The sequence below is a fragment of the Nanorana parkeri genome, unplaced genomic scaffold (assembly GCF_000935625.1).
Source record: "Nanorana parkeri isolate BGI_ZX_2015 unplaced genomic scaffold, ASM93562v1 scaffold1510, whole genome shotgun sequence".
In the NCBI taxonomy this organism is placed as follows: domain Eukaryota; kingdom Metazoa; phylum Chordata; class Amphibia; order Anura; family Dicroglossidae; genus Nanorana; species Nanorana parkeri.
In genome coordinates, this window is record NW_017307778.1 from 237,803 (window position 1) to 259,894 (window position 22,092).

The following is a 22,092-nucleotide window of genomic DNA, read 5'->3' on the forward strand; positions in this document are numbered from 1 at the left end:
AGTATTTTTTTCTAGAAGAAAGCAAAGTCACTTCTAAGAACCCAGCAGGTATCAGGCTAACGATTCATTCTGTGTGAAGCCCTGCTTGTAAAGTTCTCTTTTTGTTTAATGTGCATCATTTCCAAAACAGAACAGTGAAAATGCTGATGTTCTTATAAAATTAAATTACAAACAAGTCTTTCAATATCCTAAAAGTTGTGTTGCCTGCATGTCTCTTGCAAAAGCCATGATTGTGTGCTGCTCCCAGGTGTTATAAAGTTAGTACGTAAATGCTCATGCCAAGCGCTCAAAGCTATTGCACATGACACTGAACTCGTGCATAGAGGTTGAAAGGCAGTACCTTGATGAGGGAGTGGCTGCATGAAAACTGCAGATTTAGAGCAAGGCAGAGAAGCTTCACAGACACAGAATGAAAGGGGTGGGGAAATAAAAACAAAAAACACACAAAAGAAAGAATATGAATAATGGTGGAAAATAAACCAACACATGGATGAGACACAACATGTATAGATTATGGAACTACAACCTATGTGATCGGATAAAAGTGTGTGAAAACAATCCGCTAGCGTCAGAAGGTTTTGTCACAAAAGGCATTGCGTAATGGTTAAAGAGCCCTCTCAGTTACTTTTACACAACAAAACAAGCATCTATAGATTGAATTACTTCACATTGATGCCATCATTTTGCTGAAAATTAAATCTTAGCCAACTGTTTCAACAATAGTGAATACCAATCCACTAAAATAGAAAATATTTACAGGAAAAAAAATGTCAATAGCATGACAAAATTGGAATACTTCCATTACAAATGAGGTGTTTTTTTTATATTAAAAAGAGGCTTCCTATAGCAGGTCATACAAAATCCTAGTAACTATACGAAAATGGAAAAACAATTAAAAAGTCTGGCTGCTATGATCACCTCTGGCATCCTCACGTATTTATGGCTTACTTCTGTTCAAAAAAGAAATTGGACTATTATAAAACCAAACTAGAAATTGCACATTATTTACCTTCATTCAGCTGTTAAATATTTTTAAATATGATTCAGCACTCAAAAGTTTTTATATGTCAAAGCCTGTGATTCCACAGATATTGTCATAGAGCAAAATACAAGAAGAACTCAACATGGATTTGCCACTCACCGGGGGAATGCTGGGAAGTGGCAAGGGAGGTCATGGAATTTGAAAGGTTAAGGTTTGCAGTTATACTCAGTTGGCTCTGCACAGCGGGAGGATAAGGAGATGTAGGTGTCAGCAGAGACTCCTCACTGGCTTCTTCATCAATTACAGGCAAGTATTTGTCAATCAAGGCATCGAGAAATTTCACTATCAGCTCTGCGTAATCTGGTATCTGCGTTTGCTGATAAAACAACAAGGGATTCAGATTAACACTACAAAATTACATTTGTCAATATACTTCTAGGCAATTAGCAACAGCCACATTTTCTCAACCTGGAAACAAAATAACATCCAATTGTAATAATTCAAACATAAAAGGGTAGGAGTTAAAGCCATCCATAGACTTCAACCCCTTTTCAAAGAGAACAATAGATTGGAATATGATCTGACCATGCGTGTCATTATTCCAAACATCATATCTACCAGTGATGAATACATAGTAAGAGTTCATTTCAACGGGTATACTAGACAAAGGGTCCATTTTTTTTTTTTACAGTCGTATAGCTCTCCATGCCCCCAAAATTCATGAGCTCAGGGCCGAGTTTGAATATCTAAGTCGCAGCTCCAAAGTTTATCTGATATTCTGTAACATTGATCGCTCAAGACTGATGGTCTTTTATAAAATATATCTCTCCAGAAATCTTTTAGACCAGAGCTCAAAATTTCAGGTCCAGAGCTACTAGCCAGGCCTAAAAAATGTCTTGCCACTAATTGCCCCGCATAACACAAACACACAAGGGCATTACACATACAGCCACAGCACAATGCACAGGGCATTACATACACACACAGGGCACACCAACCCATCTCTATGTCCCCCTCAATTACCTGCTGGCAGGGGCCTGGCACTTGAGATTAAGCCAGGTCCCATGCATAGTTATTGCAGCTCAGGCTGCACGAAGGGGACCTGCGGCACAAGCTGCTGGGGCCCCTCCAGTGGTCTACTAGTCCACCCCAAGCATCCCCTGTATTATGACATCGGCGCAGTTACGGTCTTCTATCAATTCATCGGACCTATGACTTTATCGGATTAAAGTTATGGGTCCAATGGAATGATACAACACCGGAACAGACCACACGGCACACGGCAGCCATAAAACCTAACCGAATACTCTCTACGTGACACACTCTCCCACTGCTGTCACGGCTCTGAAAAAGCAAGACTACAGTTCCCATAATCCTCCATGCGCAGACTTCTGTCAGCAGAATGGACCTTAGTAAAGATGGCTGCTGTCTTGCAGCCATATTTAACATGGGAAGGTGCATGGCTGTGAGCAGCAGCATACGGATAAGCCATCTGGGATCCAAGTGTTGGGCACTCTGTCCATTGCCGAATGCCTGACCCAATGGCTTAATTTCCACTCCTCCCAACGCAATTTTCACTCGAAATTGCGAGGGGGCGAGTGGAACTTTTGAGCTCTGTTTTAGGTTATAACTATTTTAAATTAACATATGCATCCTTATGTTAACTCATTCACATCCACTACAGCTCTGAGAGGACAAACTCTGATGGGTTACAGGGATACAGGTGTTTGCAAATTTCCCAGCCTCTGATACCGTCATCCTGGGATAGACCAAAACTACTCTGACAGGCTGTGGCCAATTTGCATAGGAACAGTTTTCCTGGGATCAGAAAGTGAAAAAAAAAAGCCATGCTCAAAGCCATCTTTCAAAAGGTAATTTGTTGCATTCTATATGCAGTTTTATCACTGAAGCGGTTCTTTAAAATTCCCACAGTTAGCACAGCACAAATATGAGAACTGATGCTTTGTTTGGATGCATTCATTAAAAATAACAAACGGATCTTCAGGGCTTGTCACACCTGGATCATGTCCTGACCAGAACAGTTTGTTCCCGGACCAAACAAGCATCCCAATGTATCCCTATGATATTTCTGGGCTCTGTACATACCAGCGCAGTTTGTTCCGGTCCAGACAAAAAAAAACACTTCTCATTTTCTCTGGTCTGGGATGCACTGGAACCCATGGAAACGCAGCAAAAAACGCTGGACTGCAACTGAAAGCCCCTAGTAGGTTTATACTCTCACTGAGTGGGCAAGTGCAGGGGTTCCTTCATCTGAATACCACCACATTTTGAAAACATACCAGTAGGTGAGCCGGCATGGTGTGTGTCTCTATGTCTGGTGTAAGCTGCTTTGGAATAGGAACTGATGTGACGGTTCCATGTACTTTATGGAGCACAAACCATGATACATTTTTGCATACTTAAAATTAGGAACTTCAAAAGTAGGTCTTGTGTTATGAAGGGATAGCCACAAATAAAACACTAGCATGACTGGCACTCAACCATTTGTGCACAATTTTATATTTATATTTAAGATTTTTAAAGACTGAACAATATGTTTTTGGGGAAAAAAAAAAGGAGTTCTCATACCTTGGAGAAAGGTCCAGCAAACCTCCACAAACCATTAAATCCAAAACCTGGAATTGCAAACACAGAAAATCAGCACAAAACAAGGCAAAAAGAAAGTAAATTACTATAGTTTTCACAACTGCTGTATTTGTTTGTGGCTTACTACTGCTTCATTTTCAATGTGGTGGACAATCTGAAAAAAGTAAGGGAGCTCTGTTCAAAGTCCACTAAAAAGATTTACATACAAGATCACTTATAGTAAAATGATCAAACATATATACATAGCCCCAAGAGGAGAAGCAATTCTTTTGTTTTTGTTAAACTCCTTCAGCAGTACATATAACAATGCGCAGGCTGTGTATCCCCACTAAAAATACTAAGGGGGGAATGTATCAAAACTGGAGCAGACAAAAACTGGAGCAGTTTCACATGGCAACCAATCAGCTTCTTTCTTTAGTTTGTTAAGTTTGTTTGTTAAGTTAGGATTTGAAAATTAAAGACAGATGCTGATTGTTTGCCATGAACAGCTGCTCCAGATTTTGTCTGCTCCAGTTTGTATAAAAAACTCAGTACGATAATCTCAGGAAATCCCGCGATTGTACTATAATCGCAAGGTGTATGGAAGACGTGCAACCATTTTTACTGTACGGTCGCACGTCTTTTGTCGAACCAGCATGCTAGAAAACCCGCCGAGAATCGTACGATTGTGGCGGGTTTCTACCCTGCTCGTTCAACGACAGCATGTGCACACTGCCCATTCAGCATTGTGGTCATCAGAAGCCCGCCCCTCAGCGGGGCGGGCTTTCGATGATCGCAAGTACGATCTGCCTGTCCAAGATGGGCAGATCGTACAAGCTTTTAATTAGCTTACGACCATCGCAAGACAAAAGTCTTGCGATGGTTGTAAGGTGTATGGACACCTTAAGAGAAAATGCATAGGGCAGGTTATTTTAACATTTTCCTGCCTAGAACTGCAGTTAATTTTAAACATTCACTCGTCATATTAAGACTTTCAAAGAAGGTTTGAATTGGAGGCAATTGGAGGGACCCCTTCACACGGGTGTATATTGGTGGAGTTAAAGTGCATGTATAGCCAAAACTTTTCTTTAAGCTTTGGATGGCATAGGGAAGGATTTAAATTCTTGTGGAGGTTTTTATAGCTGGCTGTGTCCTTGATAGTTAGATTCAGCTTCTCTTTGTTCTTTTGAATAATAAAAAAATGCAACATTTTACAGTTGTCACCTGTAAAAAAACCAAAAAAAAACTGCCAAAAGGAAATTATTTCGAAAGGGAAATTGGTATAAAAGGGGAATTACTCTCAATTTTTAGATATTTCCTCTCACTTCCTGTTGTGTCTCCTGGTCCGGAATTGAAAATTCCCACAATGGAACATAGCAAAAAATAAACACATTTTCCTATTTATCCAAATCTACACAAAAAAAGAAAAAAAATGTTTTGTCTAAACATGACATTTTGCAAGCATGTGAAGTGTACACAAAGTGTTTGATAACATCTGTTCCATTAAAGTAACTGGCAATGAAATGACATAAAGAATATGTAGATATATGAATGCCAATGGATACAAGCGCACAGATATCATGCATTTTGCATGTAGTTGTCCATATGTTTAACTGCACCAATAATGAACAATTGTGAACACACTGGTAGAGCAGACCTTTAGAATTCCTCTGTAAACTGTACCATGCTGTACCATGCTCCTGTGTTGAATCCTCCATGCAGTGTTTAGTGGCAGACTGGTAATGCTGATAACATCAATATTGCTTGCTGACAAAAGCAATAAAAGTATGCTTTGTTCAACAGAATCTTTTTTTTTTTTTTACTTGCACTGTTACTTTAAACATTATTGTGATCCCTGGCTAAATTAATAATAAGCCTTGGATAGGTTTGCAAAAAAAAACTGGCTTGTGTAGATTAAAAGTCCTGCCAGCTGAGGTGTGAATAAAAAGGTGATACTTACCTGGAAACCTGAGACCTTGAAAGTAATTGATTGAGCACACAATACTGTACGCTTTGGATGTCAGTCTCGGACACCTATGCAGCCTTTATACGACATAGCAGGGGACAGGGACACAAGGACAGTGTCTGCCTGAAAGAAAGCGCTAGCAAGGTACGCACCCTGTTAAGTGCCCACACTGATGCCTCATTTCATCCGCAGAATAGAGCGGATTTATAGGAATATATAGGTGACAATATTTTAAGGATTATTATTAATAAGGAATTAATTAAAAAAACGAAACAAAAAAACCCAACATGTTTTCATATACTCAGTATATACATCATGTAATGGTGTGGACTGTTAACCCTTTCGCTGCCAAGGACGTACGGCATACGGAGCTACAAAAGTGCTTCCAGCTGGCCAGCTCAGTATGCCGTATGTCCTTGGTATTTACAGTTGTACTCAGTGGCGGAACTACCGCCGGTGCAGGCGGTGCGGACGCACCAGGGCCTTGGGGCTCTAGGGGGCCCAGCGCCGGATCGGTACCCAGCGGCCCCCCCATCTCTGCGCCGAGAGTGTCGGATCATCCGTTCATCCGACACTCCCGGCGCAGAGATGGGGGGAATTTAGTCAGAAAATATTTTTTTTTGTGCATGGATACTGATTTTGGTGTGTTTTATCAATTGAATTGTGTATTTTTATCGGTTTAATATTAATTTGAGTAACGTTTGCGCAATTATCGCAGGGCCTACAAATTTAGTATCACCATCTTTTTATTCTACCGGGCCTGCGCTTTCTGAAAATATATGGTTTGGAGGGTGTTTTACAAAAGCTAGCAACCCAGCAGTTGAAAATCAAATCAATAGGAAAAAAATGCAAAAAATGCAAAAATGGCTTGGCCAGCTGATGTGAAAAATGTTCCGGAGGGCTTGGCAGCGAAAGGGTTAAACCACGACAGGCAGATGCAAAATCACAATATATAATGTAACTTACTCTGTAGGTAAGAAGGCTGGTACTGTGGAGGAGACTCTTCATGGTACACCACACTCTGCACAATACCATGTATTGGGTTCAAGAGATTTGGATCTTGACACAGCGATAAAAGGGTGTTGATCTTAGAGTCCAATAAATTGTGTCTGAACAGAGAAGAATGCGTTTTTAACATAATGTACATTCCATCACTAATAATAACAATATTACGTTTTTAAATTTTTCCCCCCTAAATGTATATAAAGGATCCAGAACGCCACAATGTAACTAAAGACACATGCTGTGTAATCTGATGTTTTGGGGTTGCGCAGGACCCATTTCTGAAAATTAAAGTCACCTTTAGACGTCCTGAGTGGTCCCATAACATCGAATTAGACCTCATTTTCATCTGCGTTAAGCAATAGCCTTTCTTTGCATTATGGAGTGCTGGCTTCTTCGACAATATAATTACTATTATAAATGAGTAGAACAGTATGCAGACAGTCTATAAGAGCCAGAACAACTCTAGCCAGTACTAAAAAAAACAATTTGCTATGGAAGTCTTATCTCACAATGTCTGAATATAAAAACATCTTGCATTACCTGTTATATCCCCGTTAGTGAAAATTAATGGCTCCTACTTAAGGTGAAGGACCCTTTTCAGTAGCTACAGTGACATCTAAAGGACTGGAAAGCACCCCACCGGTCTAAGGGTAACTGCACAAGAGCAGCACACTCAGAAGCAAGACAAATGCAACATGTTTACAAAGAAAAGTGGGTTGAGGCTAGGTTCACACCTAGGCGATTTAAATCGCACAAAACAGAGATTTGCATTCAAGTCCATGGAAGCTGTTCCCACCTTTGCGATTTGTCATGCAAAAAAGTGCAGGAGCTATTTTCAGGCGGTTGTCGCACGGTTTGGGTCTCATAGACATCTCTATGCATTGAAAAATGTGTGACAACCGCACGAAAACAGTTCAACCTCCTAGGTGTGAACCTAGCCTGAATTTGAGATTTGTTTACTGTGCTTTTACATTCCCACTGATATTCACAATCTCTATGTTGGTCTCATGACAAGTTATCAATGATATCCCTCTTCTCCATTTTCCCAATCTGCTATTCTAAGACACCCTTCACACACACTTTCAGTTCCAAGCCTACTTCACCTTTTCTGCTCCAGAGACCTAGAGTTTTGGGGCTCTGACACTACAAAGAAGGAGTTTAAAAGGAAAAATACTGCTAAGAATATATTGTGGGTGTTTAACTGTGGATTGTACTAAAGAATGTCAATGATTTTAAACCAGATCCAGCCCATATTATTCCACTGAAAACGATTAAATCGGGGTTTCCTTTCCTAACATACTAGTTATTAGAAGTATTAGATAGTATTTAGAGCTACAGAAACAAAAATTGTACATAAATAAAACCACATAAACACTTCTATTAGGTACTTACACCACAGGAAATACTTTAGGGAAGACCACGCTGGCTTCAGCTAAATATTCATATAGGATACGTTGATCAAACTCATCTGTAGTGTATTTTACAAGTGTAGCCTAAAAAACAAAAGCTGTGTGAACTTCATACTCAAATCCTATACTTCCACATATCTTTTTACAGCTCAATCCTTTGCAGAATAATTAGATGGCAGATTTTCAGGGATAATATGTGTAGCAAATAATGCAACTGGAATTCTTGTTATATTCAAATTTTTTTTTTGGACTTTCTATTATGTACGAAAACAATGATGTGCTACACATTAGGTATCGCCATGTACTCAGGGGTGAAAGCAATAATTAATGGGCCATTATTATTGGTCATCTCTAAACTGATTACCTCAAAGCTTTTAAAGTGTGGCCTATGGCCAATTTTAAGTACTGTAGTTAATTGCCATTTCACAAGCACATGCAATTTTGAAGCGTAACATGTTTGGTATTTGTTTACGCGGGCAACCTCCTCTTCTATATTTTACTAATTTTGGTGTCATTTGTTAGAACAGGGGAAGGGCTTCTTAGTACAAGTGACCATGGTGGCAGTAGAGCAGCCCAAGTACATGTATTGTATGTGTGCCGCACCTCCAGCCATGGTTTACAGGCTCTCCTGCTCCACTGGGGACTTGGGACCATGGCAAATGCACTTAGGATGGAGAGCGGGAATGTTCGTTCCCCGATCTGCTCTTTGAGCAATGAAGCAGGAAGAGCTTACTGTTTCGGGGTCTGTTCACACTAGCTCACTGCGAAAATGCTGCATTTTAGTGGACGGGCTAGTGTGTTGTGGCAGTGGGCATGGTATTGCACACTGCCGGAGCGATCACTGTTTACATTTTTTTTTTCACCTCAGGCAGCAAAAAGGCTAGGGACACCCTGCAACGAGCAGCAGATTTTAAACTGTAAAGAGGCATCAGACGAGAAGCACTTGGAGCAAAGCACTTAGAGGGCATCCGAGACTGATTAATTTAGGTAAAAAGGATGCTGGGGCTCTGCTTTAACTAGCTGTTACAGCAATCACATGAGGAGGCATCCCTCTAAATATGACTTCCTATGTGAAATTGGCTGCCTGTCCTGGTGGCAGAGAGACCTGTACATGCACATATAAATGTTCAAAAGACTTAATAGGATTTTTCTAAGATGTTTGCATAATGCAGCAGGTCATGATGTGCTTAATTTCTGACGGTATGACTGTCTGAAATCTGCCTATTATTCTCCAATGATGCCCAGAAGAGAACAAATCAAACAGTAGGAGGATACAGTCTATAAAAAAGCAATGCACAAAACTATTAACAGCAATCAGTTGTCAGTCCATGGTAGTTCACTGTAGATCCAGGCATCATACAATGGACCTGTGCCCTGTTTCTAGTAGGATGACACACTCTGTGAGCTAATCAGGCTCTACTGAACTGCCCAATATTTCCAATAAAGAAAGTTTTCAGGCACTGGTAAATAAAAGAGAAGCTGCAATAATGAACAGCATTTGCCTACCCTGTTCGGCGTGAAAGAAGTGTCTGAATCACAATCTGTTGCCTTGATCCCTACACTTTAAAAGACCAGATTTCTATAAAGCTAAATTATCAACTCTACAAAAATTTGTAACACTCTTACTAGAACAGTCAGTAGCAGAGCTTGTGTCTTAGGATCTGTTAGAACTTCTTCATCCAAAAGCACATTTGATTCAGAAACAGAAACTTTCCGCAAGTGAGGATGTTGTTGAGGTGATGATATCCTTGGTGTATCTAGGAAAAGCACAGGTTCTTACAGTCACATGCATTAATTTCTGTTTGTATGTGAGGTGATTTATGAAAAAATGGGAGGAAAGAGAAATTAAGTAAAATGAAGAGCTATAGCCTACAGCAACCAAATTATATTTGTTATTCCATTAAAAAAAAGAAAGGAGATACGATTCCTTACTATGGGCAATGACTCTACCTTTGCCCAGTATTCACAAATCAGCCACTAAAGCTAGCTATACACGACTGGATCTCATTAGAAACCGGAGCTGTGGACAACCCTCTCTGCACCACCCGGCTCAACAGAAGTCAGTATAAAAATGAGCTAAGCCAGGCAGAAAATTCTCAGCTGAAAGTGACTATATCCTATCAGATTCAGTTGCTGTTCAGGTATTCAAGCAACTACGGATGACATGGCTGCCCAAATACAATAGCCAGCACTACAGATGGCTTCAATACAACATATGGCACTGGAGATTGTGCCAATACAACATATGGCACTGGAGATTGTGCCAATACAACATATGGCACTGGAGATTCCGCCAATACAACATATGGCACTGGAGATTCCGCCAATACAACATATGGCACTGGAGATTCCGCCAATACAACATATGGCACTGGAGATTCCTCCACCCACGCTCCATCCAATTCTCTGTTAAATTGATAAACCGGAAAGTATTCTTGCGATAATTTTAAAGAGATTATGCATTTTAAAATGACACACAAGCACAGTAAATATAATTCTACTCTGATACATACCAATATCATAATCATTCTCTGCTACTCTTCTCATTTTTGGAGGTGTAGTGATGCCAGATTCAATCTCCTGTCTTTTAGGAGCTTTAACATCAGATATTAGGTGGTCAAAGCTTTTTCTTGTACCTATTGAGAAAAACAAAAAAAAACTAAGACATTGAGAAACATAGGATATTACACAGTTAATGAGTGGATGGTTGGAATTTAAAATAGATAAAATGGATTTAGTGGAGAGGGGATCTCGATCCTTGAGACCTTAGTCTGAATGATTGAATGATGGTCTAAGCCACCTAGCCATTCCTAGATGGGCCACCTTTGGGGCCCATCCGGAATGACCAAAAGGGAATCAGTCTTTCTGAAAGTAGCAGACGAAGGAAATTCCAGAGCCAAAAAAAAAAAGGTTGAAAGAGCAATGTCCTAGTTAAGGTGAAAGGCAGAGACTACAGAGTTCTTGGCCACAACACCACCTTGTCCTTATGCAAGACTAAAGGGGATCTATGCAAGTTAGAGAACTATGGGGTCAGTGTTTTTCCCCATAGTTCTCCTTAGGGTAACGGGAGGACACAAACTAGCATCCTCACGTTACCCTAAGCTCAGTATACCGCGAGCTACAGCTCACGGTATACTGAGACGGCGCAGCTGGAGCGGATCCCGACTTAGATGACGGGACTTGCCCAGCTGTGTGAGTGACAGCTGGCTCTGCCTATCTAGAGGCAGAGCCAGCTGTACCCGCCCCCTCCCCCGTCCGTTCTGCCAGTCAGCGCTGGCAGATCGGAGCAGGGAGAGGGGAATCCAGCCCCTCCCCGTCACGGCAGAGAGCCGTGACAGGATCGAGAGGCGAGCGAAACCCGGTATGTGTTTGCTCACCTCCCGATCTACCAAGCCGACCTGTGACAGTCTCATTGTCACAGGTCGGCTAGAACTATGAGGTGAGTGAAAAGCACTCACCTCATAGTTCTCCTTTAAGGCCACCAGTTCAGAAAGTCGTCTTTCAGGGGTGACAGCTAAACCACCTTGTGATTGACGGTTGAGAGAGCAGTGTCTCTAATGGGTTCAAACGGAGGCTTCTGAAGCACAGAGAGAACCAAACTCAGATCCCATAGAGTCACAGGGGAATGTATGGGGAAAGCTACATGGGAGACCCCAGAACAAAGGTCTTAATCAAACAGAGAAGAGTCGACAGTATCTGAAACAGCATGGAATATGCAGACATTCAACTTTTGATGGTGCTGGCAGCCAAACGTTGATCCAGACCCAACTTCAGGAAGGAAAATAGGATTTTTGTACTTGCAGTAAACTCCTTTTCTTCCATTGATGGACACACAAGGTCTAGTACTGTGAGGGTATACGGCTGCCTACAAGAGGATTGGACACTGGGAAACAAAAAAAAGGCCAGCTCAGGATCCTTTCTATTCCCAGGATGCCTTAGTTTTGTAGCAAAGCAGTACCAAGAGAATGCTCATAAATAAAACACAGGTGTGGGACCCCTCAATGGACTAAAAAGAAAAAGAAAAGAATGTTATGGCTAGTACAAAAATACCAATTTATTTCTCGTTCATTGAGGGACACAGGAAATCTTGCACTGTTAGGATGTCCAAAAGAAGTCCAACTGAGGGGTGAGCAAGGGCAAACAAAATGCTAACTGGCCCGTTATAAAACAGAACTGCAGGTCAAAGAATGCATGGAGGACCTGGTGCCTGAAGCTGGCATCAGAAGAGGCCTGAACATCCACTTGGTAAAGCTTGGAGATAAGGTGAACAGAAGCCTTACAAATCTGAGAAACAGCCCAAGAGGCACTGACAGATGTAGTAGTGTGTGCTTTAATAGGAAAGGTTGGCACCCAAACCTTGAGACCATTTACTAGAATGATGATCTGTGTCACAGAGATGGTGGAATAGGAAGCTGACTCACCCTTATGGGGACCAGGAATCACAGAGGTCTTTCTGTGGAAAGCAGTGACTATGAGAAAAACTCACAAAGCACAAACTATAACCAGGCAATGGAGAGAAATCTTCTAATGAACTGGAGTCTGAAAGAAGGATAAAAGAATAAAGTCCCTGTTGAGGTGAAAGGTTACAACTAATTTGGGAAGGAAGATCTCGGCCTCAACACCGAGTCCACGTGTAAGAGCAGAAAGGGTTCTTGACAGGATAAGGCCGCCAGCTCAGACAGAAAATCGCTTTGCATTATTACATAGGCTTTATGTAGCGCCAACAGTTTGCGCAGCGCTTTACAATATAAGGAAGACATTACAAATCACAATACAATTCAAGACAAGATGGTAAGGAGGGCCCTGCCCCTGAGGGCTCACAATCTAAAATGGAGGGAGAAGTGATACATGAGGAGGTAGCTGTGTGCGGATGAATTGTTTGAGAACATGATGGTTCAGTGGTTAGGTTGAGGTGGGATAGGCTTCCCTGAAGAGATGAGTCTTAAAGGGATCGCCTTGTAGAGGTGATGGGACCAAGAAATGTATACCTTGTGCAAGAGAGTGGAAAGGGAAATATCCCTGATAGGTTTAAATGGTGGGTTTTAAAGTGTTGAAACAACCAAAAGGAGGAGATTCCATGGAGTCACGTGACATTAAACAGGAAAGACACATGTGTGACACCCAGCATTAAGGTTTTGGACAAAAGAATATGAAGCCAATAATCTCTGAAACATGATCACAGGGCAGACACATGATCCTTGATGGTGCTGAAGGCTGACCGCTGGTCCAGACCCAACTGTAAGAAGGCAGGGTATTTGTCCCACTGAGAATTTTCTGGGGTGAAAGCCTCTAGGCTCACATCAAGTTAAATATGCCTTACATGCATGGTTATAGACCCCGTGAGAAGTTAACTTCCTAGCTTTTAGCAGTGTGGGAATCACCGACTCAGAGATGCCCTTGAATCTCAGAACCTGGGCTATAACAGCCAAGCAGTTAAAGCCAGCAAATGTGAAGCAGGGTGGTATATTGGTCCTTGAGACAGAAGATCCAGACTGGAAGAGTCCTTGAAGTAACCGTCAAGAGACTTATCAGGTCGAGGTACTATATCTGCCCGGGCCATTGCGGAACTATGAGGATCACCAGAATGCTCTCCATCTTGATCCTGCAAAGCAGTAAGGAAGGAGCTTCTGGGGAAGAAAGCCGTACATTAGGGTGTACTGATCCCGCAGGGCCACCAGACTATGACACTGGTCTTGTAAACCCACCGTGTGTGGGGAACTAATCTACGGGCTTCAGGCACTGCTGGCAGGCATATTTTCTACCCATGGACACAGCTCACAAAAGCTGGAACATGCAGTTCTGCCCAGCACAAGGTCTGCTCAACCTTCCTTGCCGCAGTAAGACGAATGGATGAGAAAGAATTAGAAACAAAAAAAACTTACTCTAGCTATTTAAGGTGTAAAGCTGCAGAAGATAGATAAAGCAAACATTAATTACGTTACTTTAACATACCCAAAAGCTTCTTAGTGTTTGCTTGTGATGGCTGTCCCATATCCAAACTCATGGATTTCCTTGTCCGTGGGCTAACTTGTCCAACTGTGGGGTAGCTTGCAGCTAGATGCATGCCAGATCCCTTTGGAGAAGACCATGGCTGGTTTTCCTTCAACGTTCTGTTAAAACAAAAAAAAGAAAAGAGAAACATCAGAATACGTCTTAAACCCGTGACACACTGCATGCAAAGCCGTGCAGAGCGAGGCAAAGCTGTACGGCATGGAGTTTTGCGTGCAGTGTGTGAGCTGAGTGCAGGCAGATCATTGACTGCACCTTCAGCCAATCGGCTCGTGCGTAACAACCGGCCAGACGTCGCATCCTGACGCGCGGGTTTATACGCGTGAGCTGATTGGCTGAAGATTACATTTTTCATCTTGGCACGCTCAGCTATGCGAGGTCTTGCAAGCCGACGTGCCGGGGAGAAAATTACATGACGCACCGTTGCTTCGCGTGCAGTGCGTCACAGCCTTTAAGGTATGTGCATCAAGAAGCTATTTTGAAGTACCTGCTGTGTAAATGTATCGAAAACTGTGTAAATTTATCAAGTAATAACCTGCAAGTAGGGTCACTGTGATGCATTGGATATGTATCCATAGGAACATTTTCCATCGAAACATCTGTCAGCAAGAGTGATTTTCTGTGTTTCAAGCTGCAGCGACTCCTCACCTCTTCAGATACAGTGAGCAGGGCTAGGAATAAAAAAAAAATGTCAATTCAACATGATATATTCCTTTGTTATGATAATCCAAATCATGCCTAAATTGTTATTGGCATTATTATTAGCAAATAAAATGTATTGAAAGTAATTACACAACAAGCAACTGAAATATGTCCCTGCCTTACTCTTGGCCTGCATCTAACTGGCCAAACTTGCACAAAGAAAATGGAGATACAAGCACTGCATGGATAGTCTCAAAAAAGCCAGCATTCTAGAAAATGTGTTGCATGAATGGGGAACACGTTCTTAACTTGATGATTGACTAAGCTACGGAAAACTGTGCAGGTGCAAAATTTAAGTAACATCATTTTCGTTTTCTTTTAAGAAGGTGCTACTGGCATTAAACTTTTGTAAAAAAACAATGTTGTAAATGCAACTCTTGTGCTTATTACATTATAAAAGCATAATGTAAAAAAATTTTAAAAATCCACTTTTTGTTCATTATATAATCTTTATTTTTTTTTGTCTAAGAAACAAAATATATATAACAAAAAACAAAAAACCATAACAAAAAGGAGCTAATCAGATATCACAGTCATGCAGGGAATGAAAAGAAGCATGTCTAGTTATTATGAGCAACCATTTGCTTTCCTCCAACAAAAATAAAATAAAGTACCAAATTAGCTACCTAATCTAGTCCCATATAGCTACAGCTATAGGTGTAACTATTGCTCCTAGATTAAAAAAATTCCTTCGGTCTTTATGCAAGATTCTCAACTTTTTACTGCCAAGAAAAATAGATTTCCTATGCTGAATGCAGCAGTACATATTTGTTTATCATTATAGATTAACGATTTGTTTATACACACAATCTCTAACCAACCAGGTGTTTTGTTTTTTTTGCAGATCTGAAAAAAAAAAATCATACAATTAAATATAGATTCAGACAGTTGTAATCACTGAAATATTTCTTACCTGCTAAATAGGCAACGCTCTGTGTATTTACTTCAAACTTATCACAATTCCTGTGTTTATTTACAAGTGCGAGCAGCGTGTGAAGGATTCTCACTGTTCTTGCCACCGTAGTAGGAGATGGATGTCTATAGCCTAAAAATGATAAAATGTGTACAGTATAATACAAAATTCTTGGTTCTTCAGTGTTATCAGTGTTAAACATGGTGGGTGGAAGACTTATGGAAGCAGGCGATATATGAAACAGGCACCTATCCAGTGTACATGATCACTGGGGCATATTTATCAATCACTTTTACTTTGGATCATGTGATATAGATTGTGATTGTTGCAGTTCAAAGAGAGCAACCAGACCCCGCCATCATCATGTCCACAGAGCGTCTAGTTTGTGCCTGTGCAACAGAGTTCTGAAAGTGGGATCGGGCAGCATCTGAGATCTAATTATACGGCTAGAAGCGATAAGGGCAGTGGGGGAACGCACAAAGGAGTGCATCACAGGACACAGTGAGGAAATGCTAATGCCACTGCATTATGCACTGCGTCAGATGATCTCACTGGCAAATCAGTCAAAGCTATTCCCTGCATAACCCCTCCCACTATCAGCCTTCTTCAGTTTTGTAGCAAGCTGTACAGAGTGGAACAAGAGGAATGGGTCCTGGGTCCTGTGAGTCCCACTGACTACAGTAATGATGCTACAGATGGCCTCCACTGTGAAGGCCAAGGGATCCCTGGATCCGACGACAAACCTGTCCAGCTTGTTGTTCAACCTGCATGCCAGGGGGTACCAGTACAGTACTGGTCCATGGCCCGGGGACCCCTACTGTAAAGCACCCTGCAGGTGATCACATGCTGCTCCCTGTGCCATGGAGGAAGCAAAAGCAGTACCCAGCAACATAGCACATTCCACCCTGCATCTTTTCTGGTGGGGTCTGGGTATGTTGCACCAAAACACAACCAAGAAGACAACGGATAGAGATAGCTGCTATAAGTGCAACAACAGCATGAAGCAGCATTAGTAAAACTTGATAGAAGAGAAGAGTCTTGTGCAAAAAAAATTTAAACAGACTACATCCCTCAGAGCTAAGAGAAGGCACCCATCACCTAAAAACACTAGCAAAAACTGAGGCAGGCCATGAGTGGGCGGGGTTATACAGGGCTGTCATACAGATTTGACTGATATGCCAGTCTCCATTCACTTAAAGGTAGCTGCAAAATTGTTATATTGACCATGAAAGAAACTAGTGGTTACAGAAATCAATAGGGTTAATTGCCTGAAGGAATACATGCTGTTCACCTAGCAAAGTGAATGATCACTTTAAAAAAATGTTTACTTTTTAATGTTAGCTAATAAGATGTAGCTGTGTTTATGTTGAATACCCAATCATGAGAGGGAAACAAGAACATGATTGGGTATTTAAAAGTAAACACAGCTTTACTTTAACCCCTTCGTGACTGACGACGTACAGTGTACGTCGCCAGCATCGGGGCTGTTTAAACAGACTCCCGGCGACTTTTGCCGCCGGGAGTCTGTTTAAACACATTCACTCTGCAAGAAGTAAAGCTGGCACAATGAACCCGTTTGCATGAAGGTTTGAAAACATATGGAAAAATTTGAATGTCTGGCTTTCTTAGCTAGATCTGATCACCCTAACAATTCAACTCCAAGACTTAATACAACATGCCCCATTTATACTTAAACCTGCACGACACACACCCGTCAGAGATGTATATGTTTCTTGACACAATTTAATTTTCCTTGACAGAGCTCAAAGTGCATTTCTAGAGAACCCTCTTACTGTAGATGAGATTAAATTGGCAATACGAGCATACAACTTCAGGATGTTGCTGTGCCAGCTTTTGTTTTATGCCAGGAAAGCCGTGTTATTAAAATGGAAAGACTCCACGGTACCAAACTTTGCTTCTACAGTGATCTGATTAACAAGGTTCTACTCAAATAAAAACAAACCTATATTCGCTTTTGATGGCCTAAAAAACATAATAAGGTATGGCAACCAGGGTTAAATGCCTCTTAATATAATGGTAATGGACAAACTGAGTAAAGTACTTGACAATATCTTCTGGTTGATTGTGGTTCCAATGTAGGGGAGAAAGGAGGAGGACCGTACATGTGTTCAACCATACATGTAAATCAACTCCAATGAGTCAGAGCAATCACTCATACTTTGTTTGATGGCTTCAAAAACTTTGGGAGACTAACAGTGCCTAAAGGTAGAAAGTCTGCTGTGCTTTCTCTTTAGCTATCCCCTGTGCTTTGAGAGTCCTTTGTCAAGTAATAAATATGTTTAAATGCAAAACAAAGTTAACAGATAGTAAAAACATACATTTTAAACCACTAAAATAAAAATGGCTCAAAACCACTATCATTGTGCTTTAAAGAGTACCCTCAAGACTAATGTGCATTTGTTTCACAAAGCTATCACTTTCTATAGTGCCTATATAACATATTTAAAAGGAACTTACCTTTCAACAAGTGCCCAACTAGTGCAAAATTGAAGTTAGAATTGAAATTGAGGCCAACAAAATGGTCCATTTGTTTACAATGCCATTCCTCCAGAGGATTTCGAATTTCCATGAAAACTTCTTCTGGGCTCTGAAAAATAAGGGGAAAAAAATTAAAGGCCCGGTAACTGCAAAGCCAGCGCTATGCGTCAGTGCTGGCATGCTGCAATGTATGCTTTTTTACATTTTTTTTTTTACTGTGCAGCAGCCCTCCACACATACACCTTATTAGTGATAAATGTACATAACTAGAACAGTAAGTAAAAGAAAATGTTCTCCCGGAGTTCAGCATTAAGAGACAGATAAAATCAAATCCTGTCCCTAAGTCCTTAAGCTTGGGCAAAAAGCTGTCTAATCCACATAATGATACGAGAAGCAGTGTGCCTCTTACGCAGACCCTCAGAAATGACAAAAAGATGCTCCGTCAAACTGAAAGAGCCCATAGCAAAGTGGTAAACCCAAAGAACATGAAGCAGGACAGATAGATAGGAGAACAATGTCCTGATTGAGGTTAAATAACAACCTTGTCTCTGTAGTACCAGAAAGGTTTTTTTTTTTGCAAGGCAAGGCCGCCAATTTAGAAACATATCTTACAGAGGTGATCTCTGGAATAGGAGACAAATTTGCTCAGTTCGTTGTTCAATCTGGAAGTCAGGAGGCTCTCATCCGGTGTTGCTGACCTTTGACAAAGGTCATGAAACTCCTCCAGGTGAAGAGACCTTTACCCTGAATACAGATGTTGACTGAGGAAGCCCATCTGCCAATTTTCCATGCCTGGAATGTGAATGACCCTGGTAAGATAGAGAGCTCCAGCTTTAAAGGCATAGCAGTATAGCCCATGGCACCAGTAGGTGAGCTTTCTTGTGCGTTTAGGGCCCCTTGCACCAAAGTGGTTTTTAGGACTCCTCACCTCCCGAGTCTCTCAGGATGTCATTCGTGAGATGTTTTAATATTAGTGGAAGGAAAGATTTCCCTGACTTCAACAGGTCCTTCAGATGTGTACAGTTAAGAAGGACAATTCTGGATAGGTGTACAATATCTGCAAGGCTGTCAACACGGTAGTGTAAGGCCACAGGGATGAGCGCCAAATTTGTAACTATAGGGTCATTTAGGATAAACCCAAGGGTCATATATACATTATTGAACACTACCAACACAGTCTTTTAAGAAGGATAGTACTGTATATAATTCAGTTGTAAGATCAGATTTTTTACAGTTAAGAGTACAACATTTTTGACACAGAGGAGAACAGGCTCTTTTGCCTGTTTGAATTGTATTCACTGTTTGGTACATCCACATCAGGAAACACCTATACCAATCAGGCATCCCCTAACGTGTCAGAGTTCTTATGTTGTCTATGTTATAAGGTGTCCTTTTGGATTATACTATATTGGAGAGACTATATTGGAAAAACAGAACATTGTAAAGCAAGACACAAATATGCCATAATGGATAAGAGAATAGAATTACCGTTAGTAAGGCATTTCATTAATCATAAACATGCAATATCACAGATTTGATACCTAGGTCACTGAGAGGCAGTAATGGAGAAATAATATTAAAAAAATAGGTTAAGTGGATTTTTGAATTGAACAAGTTACAACTGAAATGACAATGTAAATTTAGACCTGCATTTATTTTTATAGAGTTTGGTGTATACAAGGGGTTAATGGAGTGTGTTGAATTTCACAGGTCAAGTCTGAATGTGGGGATCAAGTCCTGTGATCAAGTAAAACAGAATAGATATAGAAAACGTATGAGGAGTTCAACAGATACTGAGTGTGGAATCATTTATGTCATTTAAGAAAAAAACAGAAAAGATGTGTGTAATGATATATTGTATTTGGGGCTTGATAAAGAGAGAGAGTGCTGCAACACCTTGTTTTTCCGATTACTATTATATAAGGGATCGAGGATGAGTTCCTGTTTCATGGTAACGATAAGAAATGCTGGAGAGCAGTACATTAATTTGATTGAGTATATATATACTATGTATCCAAAGAAACAATGCCGAAGCTATATACACTTACCTTGTCATTGAATACCCGAAGGCTGTCTAATGTGTGCAGGTTTTGTTCCAGTAGTGCTGTACCTGCCGAATATAGATTAACTTCATCCAGCTGGAGTACTGCCATAGCCACCCAAAAGAGAGCTTTGTGCATAGGAGAATCCTAGGAGAGAGATATATAAAATATTTAAAACCCACTTCAGAAATCAAACCCAGCTTTGGGTAGCTTTTAACCTTACAAACATATTTTACAAGCACCCCCAATATTCATATATGTGTAATACTGAGCATGCCAATGCAGGAAACGTACAACTTTAAAGCACAAATACTTAGTAGACTGGTTGTATAAATAAACAAATTAAAACTGCAGTCAAAAATTAAATTGAGCTGTTCTGGCTCCACAGGAGTCCAGAAACCTATTATGCAGAGCCAGCTGTCACTCACGCAGCTGGGCGGATCCCGTCATCTATGTCGGGATCCGCTCCGGCGTCTCAGTATACCGCGGGCTGTAGCTCGCGGTATACTGAGCTTAGGGTAACGGGAGGACGCTAGTTTGTGTCCTCCCGTTACCCTAAGGAGAACTATGGGGAAAAACACTGACCCCATAGTTCTCCTTTAAAAGTAACTGTTTTGGGAGAGAGTTAAATCAGTGGGTCTAGCTCTGCTATGATTAAGGTTAGGTCAGTGCTAAATGTTTCAGACTGAGATACTGTGGCTTTTAGACAGAACATGAAATCAATTACTGTACAGCACTAAGTAATCCAGCTGGAATAAATATTTAGTCTGATGACCATTAAACATTACATACTGTAACATACAAGTTAAAGTGATATTAAAGTAAAAAGGAGTCTAAGATATTTTAAATGCTGATGAAATCACTTACAATGAATGCTGCTCCTTGATGTTTAAAAGTTGCAGTTTCCTGCAGAATCAGTTGGTCCCCTGAGCACTGGTCCTGACTTCCTGTTTTAGAGTGACTCCTTTCTCAAGCACAGTGCTATGCAGTCACCCTTGTGTGTGCTAGTAAGCTGTGTGTGTAACCGCAAATACACAGCAAATCAAGCTACTTCCCTCCCCCTGGCTGCCTCTTCTCCCTTCTACAAGCTAGTAGATGAACAGTTGCTGGAGTCTGCTCTGTCCTTTGTGATCTTGTACTGGACAGGAAGTTCAGTGAAGCTGAACTTCCTTGGAAGCAGCTGTTCTGAAACATGATGACTGAGCGTTTGGGGAAAAATGTAAAGCAATGCTTTGCTTGTCAATGTAGATTTGTTTGATCTGAATTCATTGAAAGCAAGTTTGAGAATATACTACGTTAAATCTTTACCTTATTCAGAAGCGGCTGCAGTTTGGTTAGTGCTATCACAGTGGCTTCTATTAGAACTTGGCTGTTGTAGTTGTCAGGACCTTTTAAGCAGCTTTCCAATCCCTAAAATAGAACATACATTTAGTAAAATATAGACAATGTAAAAGAGCCCAGACGACAACTACAGAGGGCGCTTTGTGGACCACTGGCCATATAACTCTATTCTTCCTATTTTATCAGATGGTTCCTTCCATTACACTCTGTACATTACTGTAGTAACAGATACCCACTCGTAGCAAGTGGGGTTTCTATTTTACAAATACATGGCATGTCACTTATTTATTTGGACTCAAAATTGTTGAAATACACTGTAAACCAGGATTACAATTAAACAAAATAAAGTATTACTCATCTATGTTCATTATTATGTTTACTTCATTTCGTATTATGCTTGTGAATATACAAATGCTAAGTATGGATTCTGACATGTGGCAATAAACACTGCATATAATGTTACATGCTCCCTTTTGCAGTCAGCTGGTGGCACATGTGAGTATATTACTCCAGAGCTTATTTATCTGTTTATACAAACATCAGTACTAGGATTTCAGATTACACAGAGGAGAGGCAACACCACACACCTCTAGACAGAGCTATATAGATCAGCCAACAAGAACTAGTCCTAGGCCTTC

The 22,092-nt window shown here is 40.8% G+C and overlaps 1 protein-coding gene across 1 annotated transcript in view; it reads right to left on the reverse strand.

The window, feature by feature from the left end:
• NF1 (neurofibromin 1) overlaps positions 1-22,092 on the reverse strand; it is a gene marked incomplete at its 5' end in the record, with an annotated part of 159,497 nt that overhangs the window by 6,480 nt on the left and 130,925 nt on the right. Inside the window, 13 exons of the mRNA XM_018570336.1 lie at positions 341-394; positions 1,142-1,358; positions 3,572-3,618; positions 6,501-6,643; positions 7,932-8,032; positions 9,575-9,705; positions 10,462-10,584; positions 13,901-14,058; positions 14,493-14,628; positions 15,573-15,704; positions 18,051-18,180; positions 20,120-20,260; positions 21,422-21,523. Of these exons, the coding sequence (XP_018425838.1) occupies positions 341-394; positions 1,142-1,358; positions 3,572-3,618; positions 6,501-6,643; positions 7,932-8,032; positions 9,575-9,705; positions 10,462-10,584; positions 13,901-14,058; positions 14,493-14,628; positions 15,573-15,704; positions 18,051-18,180; positions 20,120-20,260; positions 21,422-21,523 (1,615 nt within the window). The remainder of the gene's footprint in view (positions 1-340; positions 395-1,141; positions 1,359-3,571; positions 3,619-6,500; positions 6,644-7,931; positions 8,033-9,574; positions 9,706-10,461; positions 10,585-13,900; positions 14,059-14,492; positions 14,629-15,572; positions 15,705-18,050; positions 18,181-20,119; positions 20,261-21,421; positions 21,524-22,092) is intronic.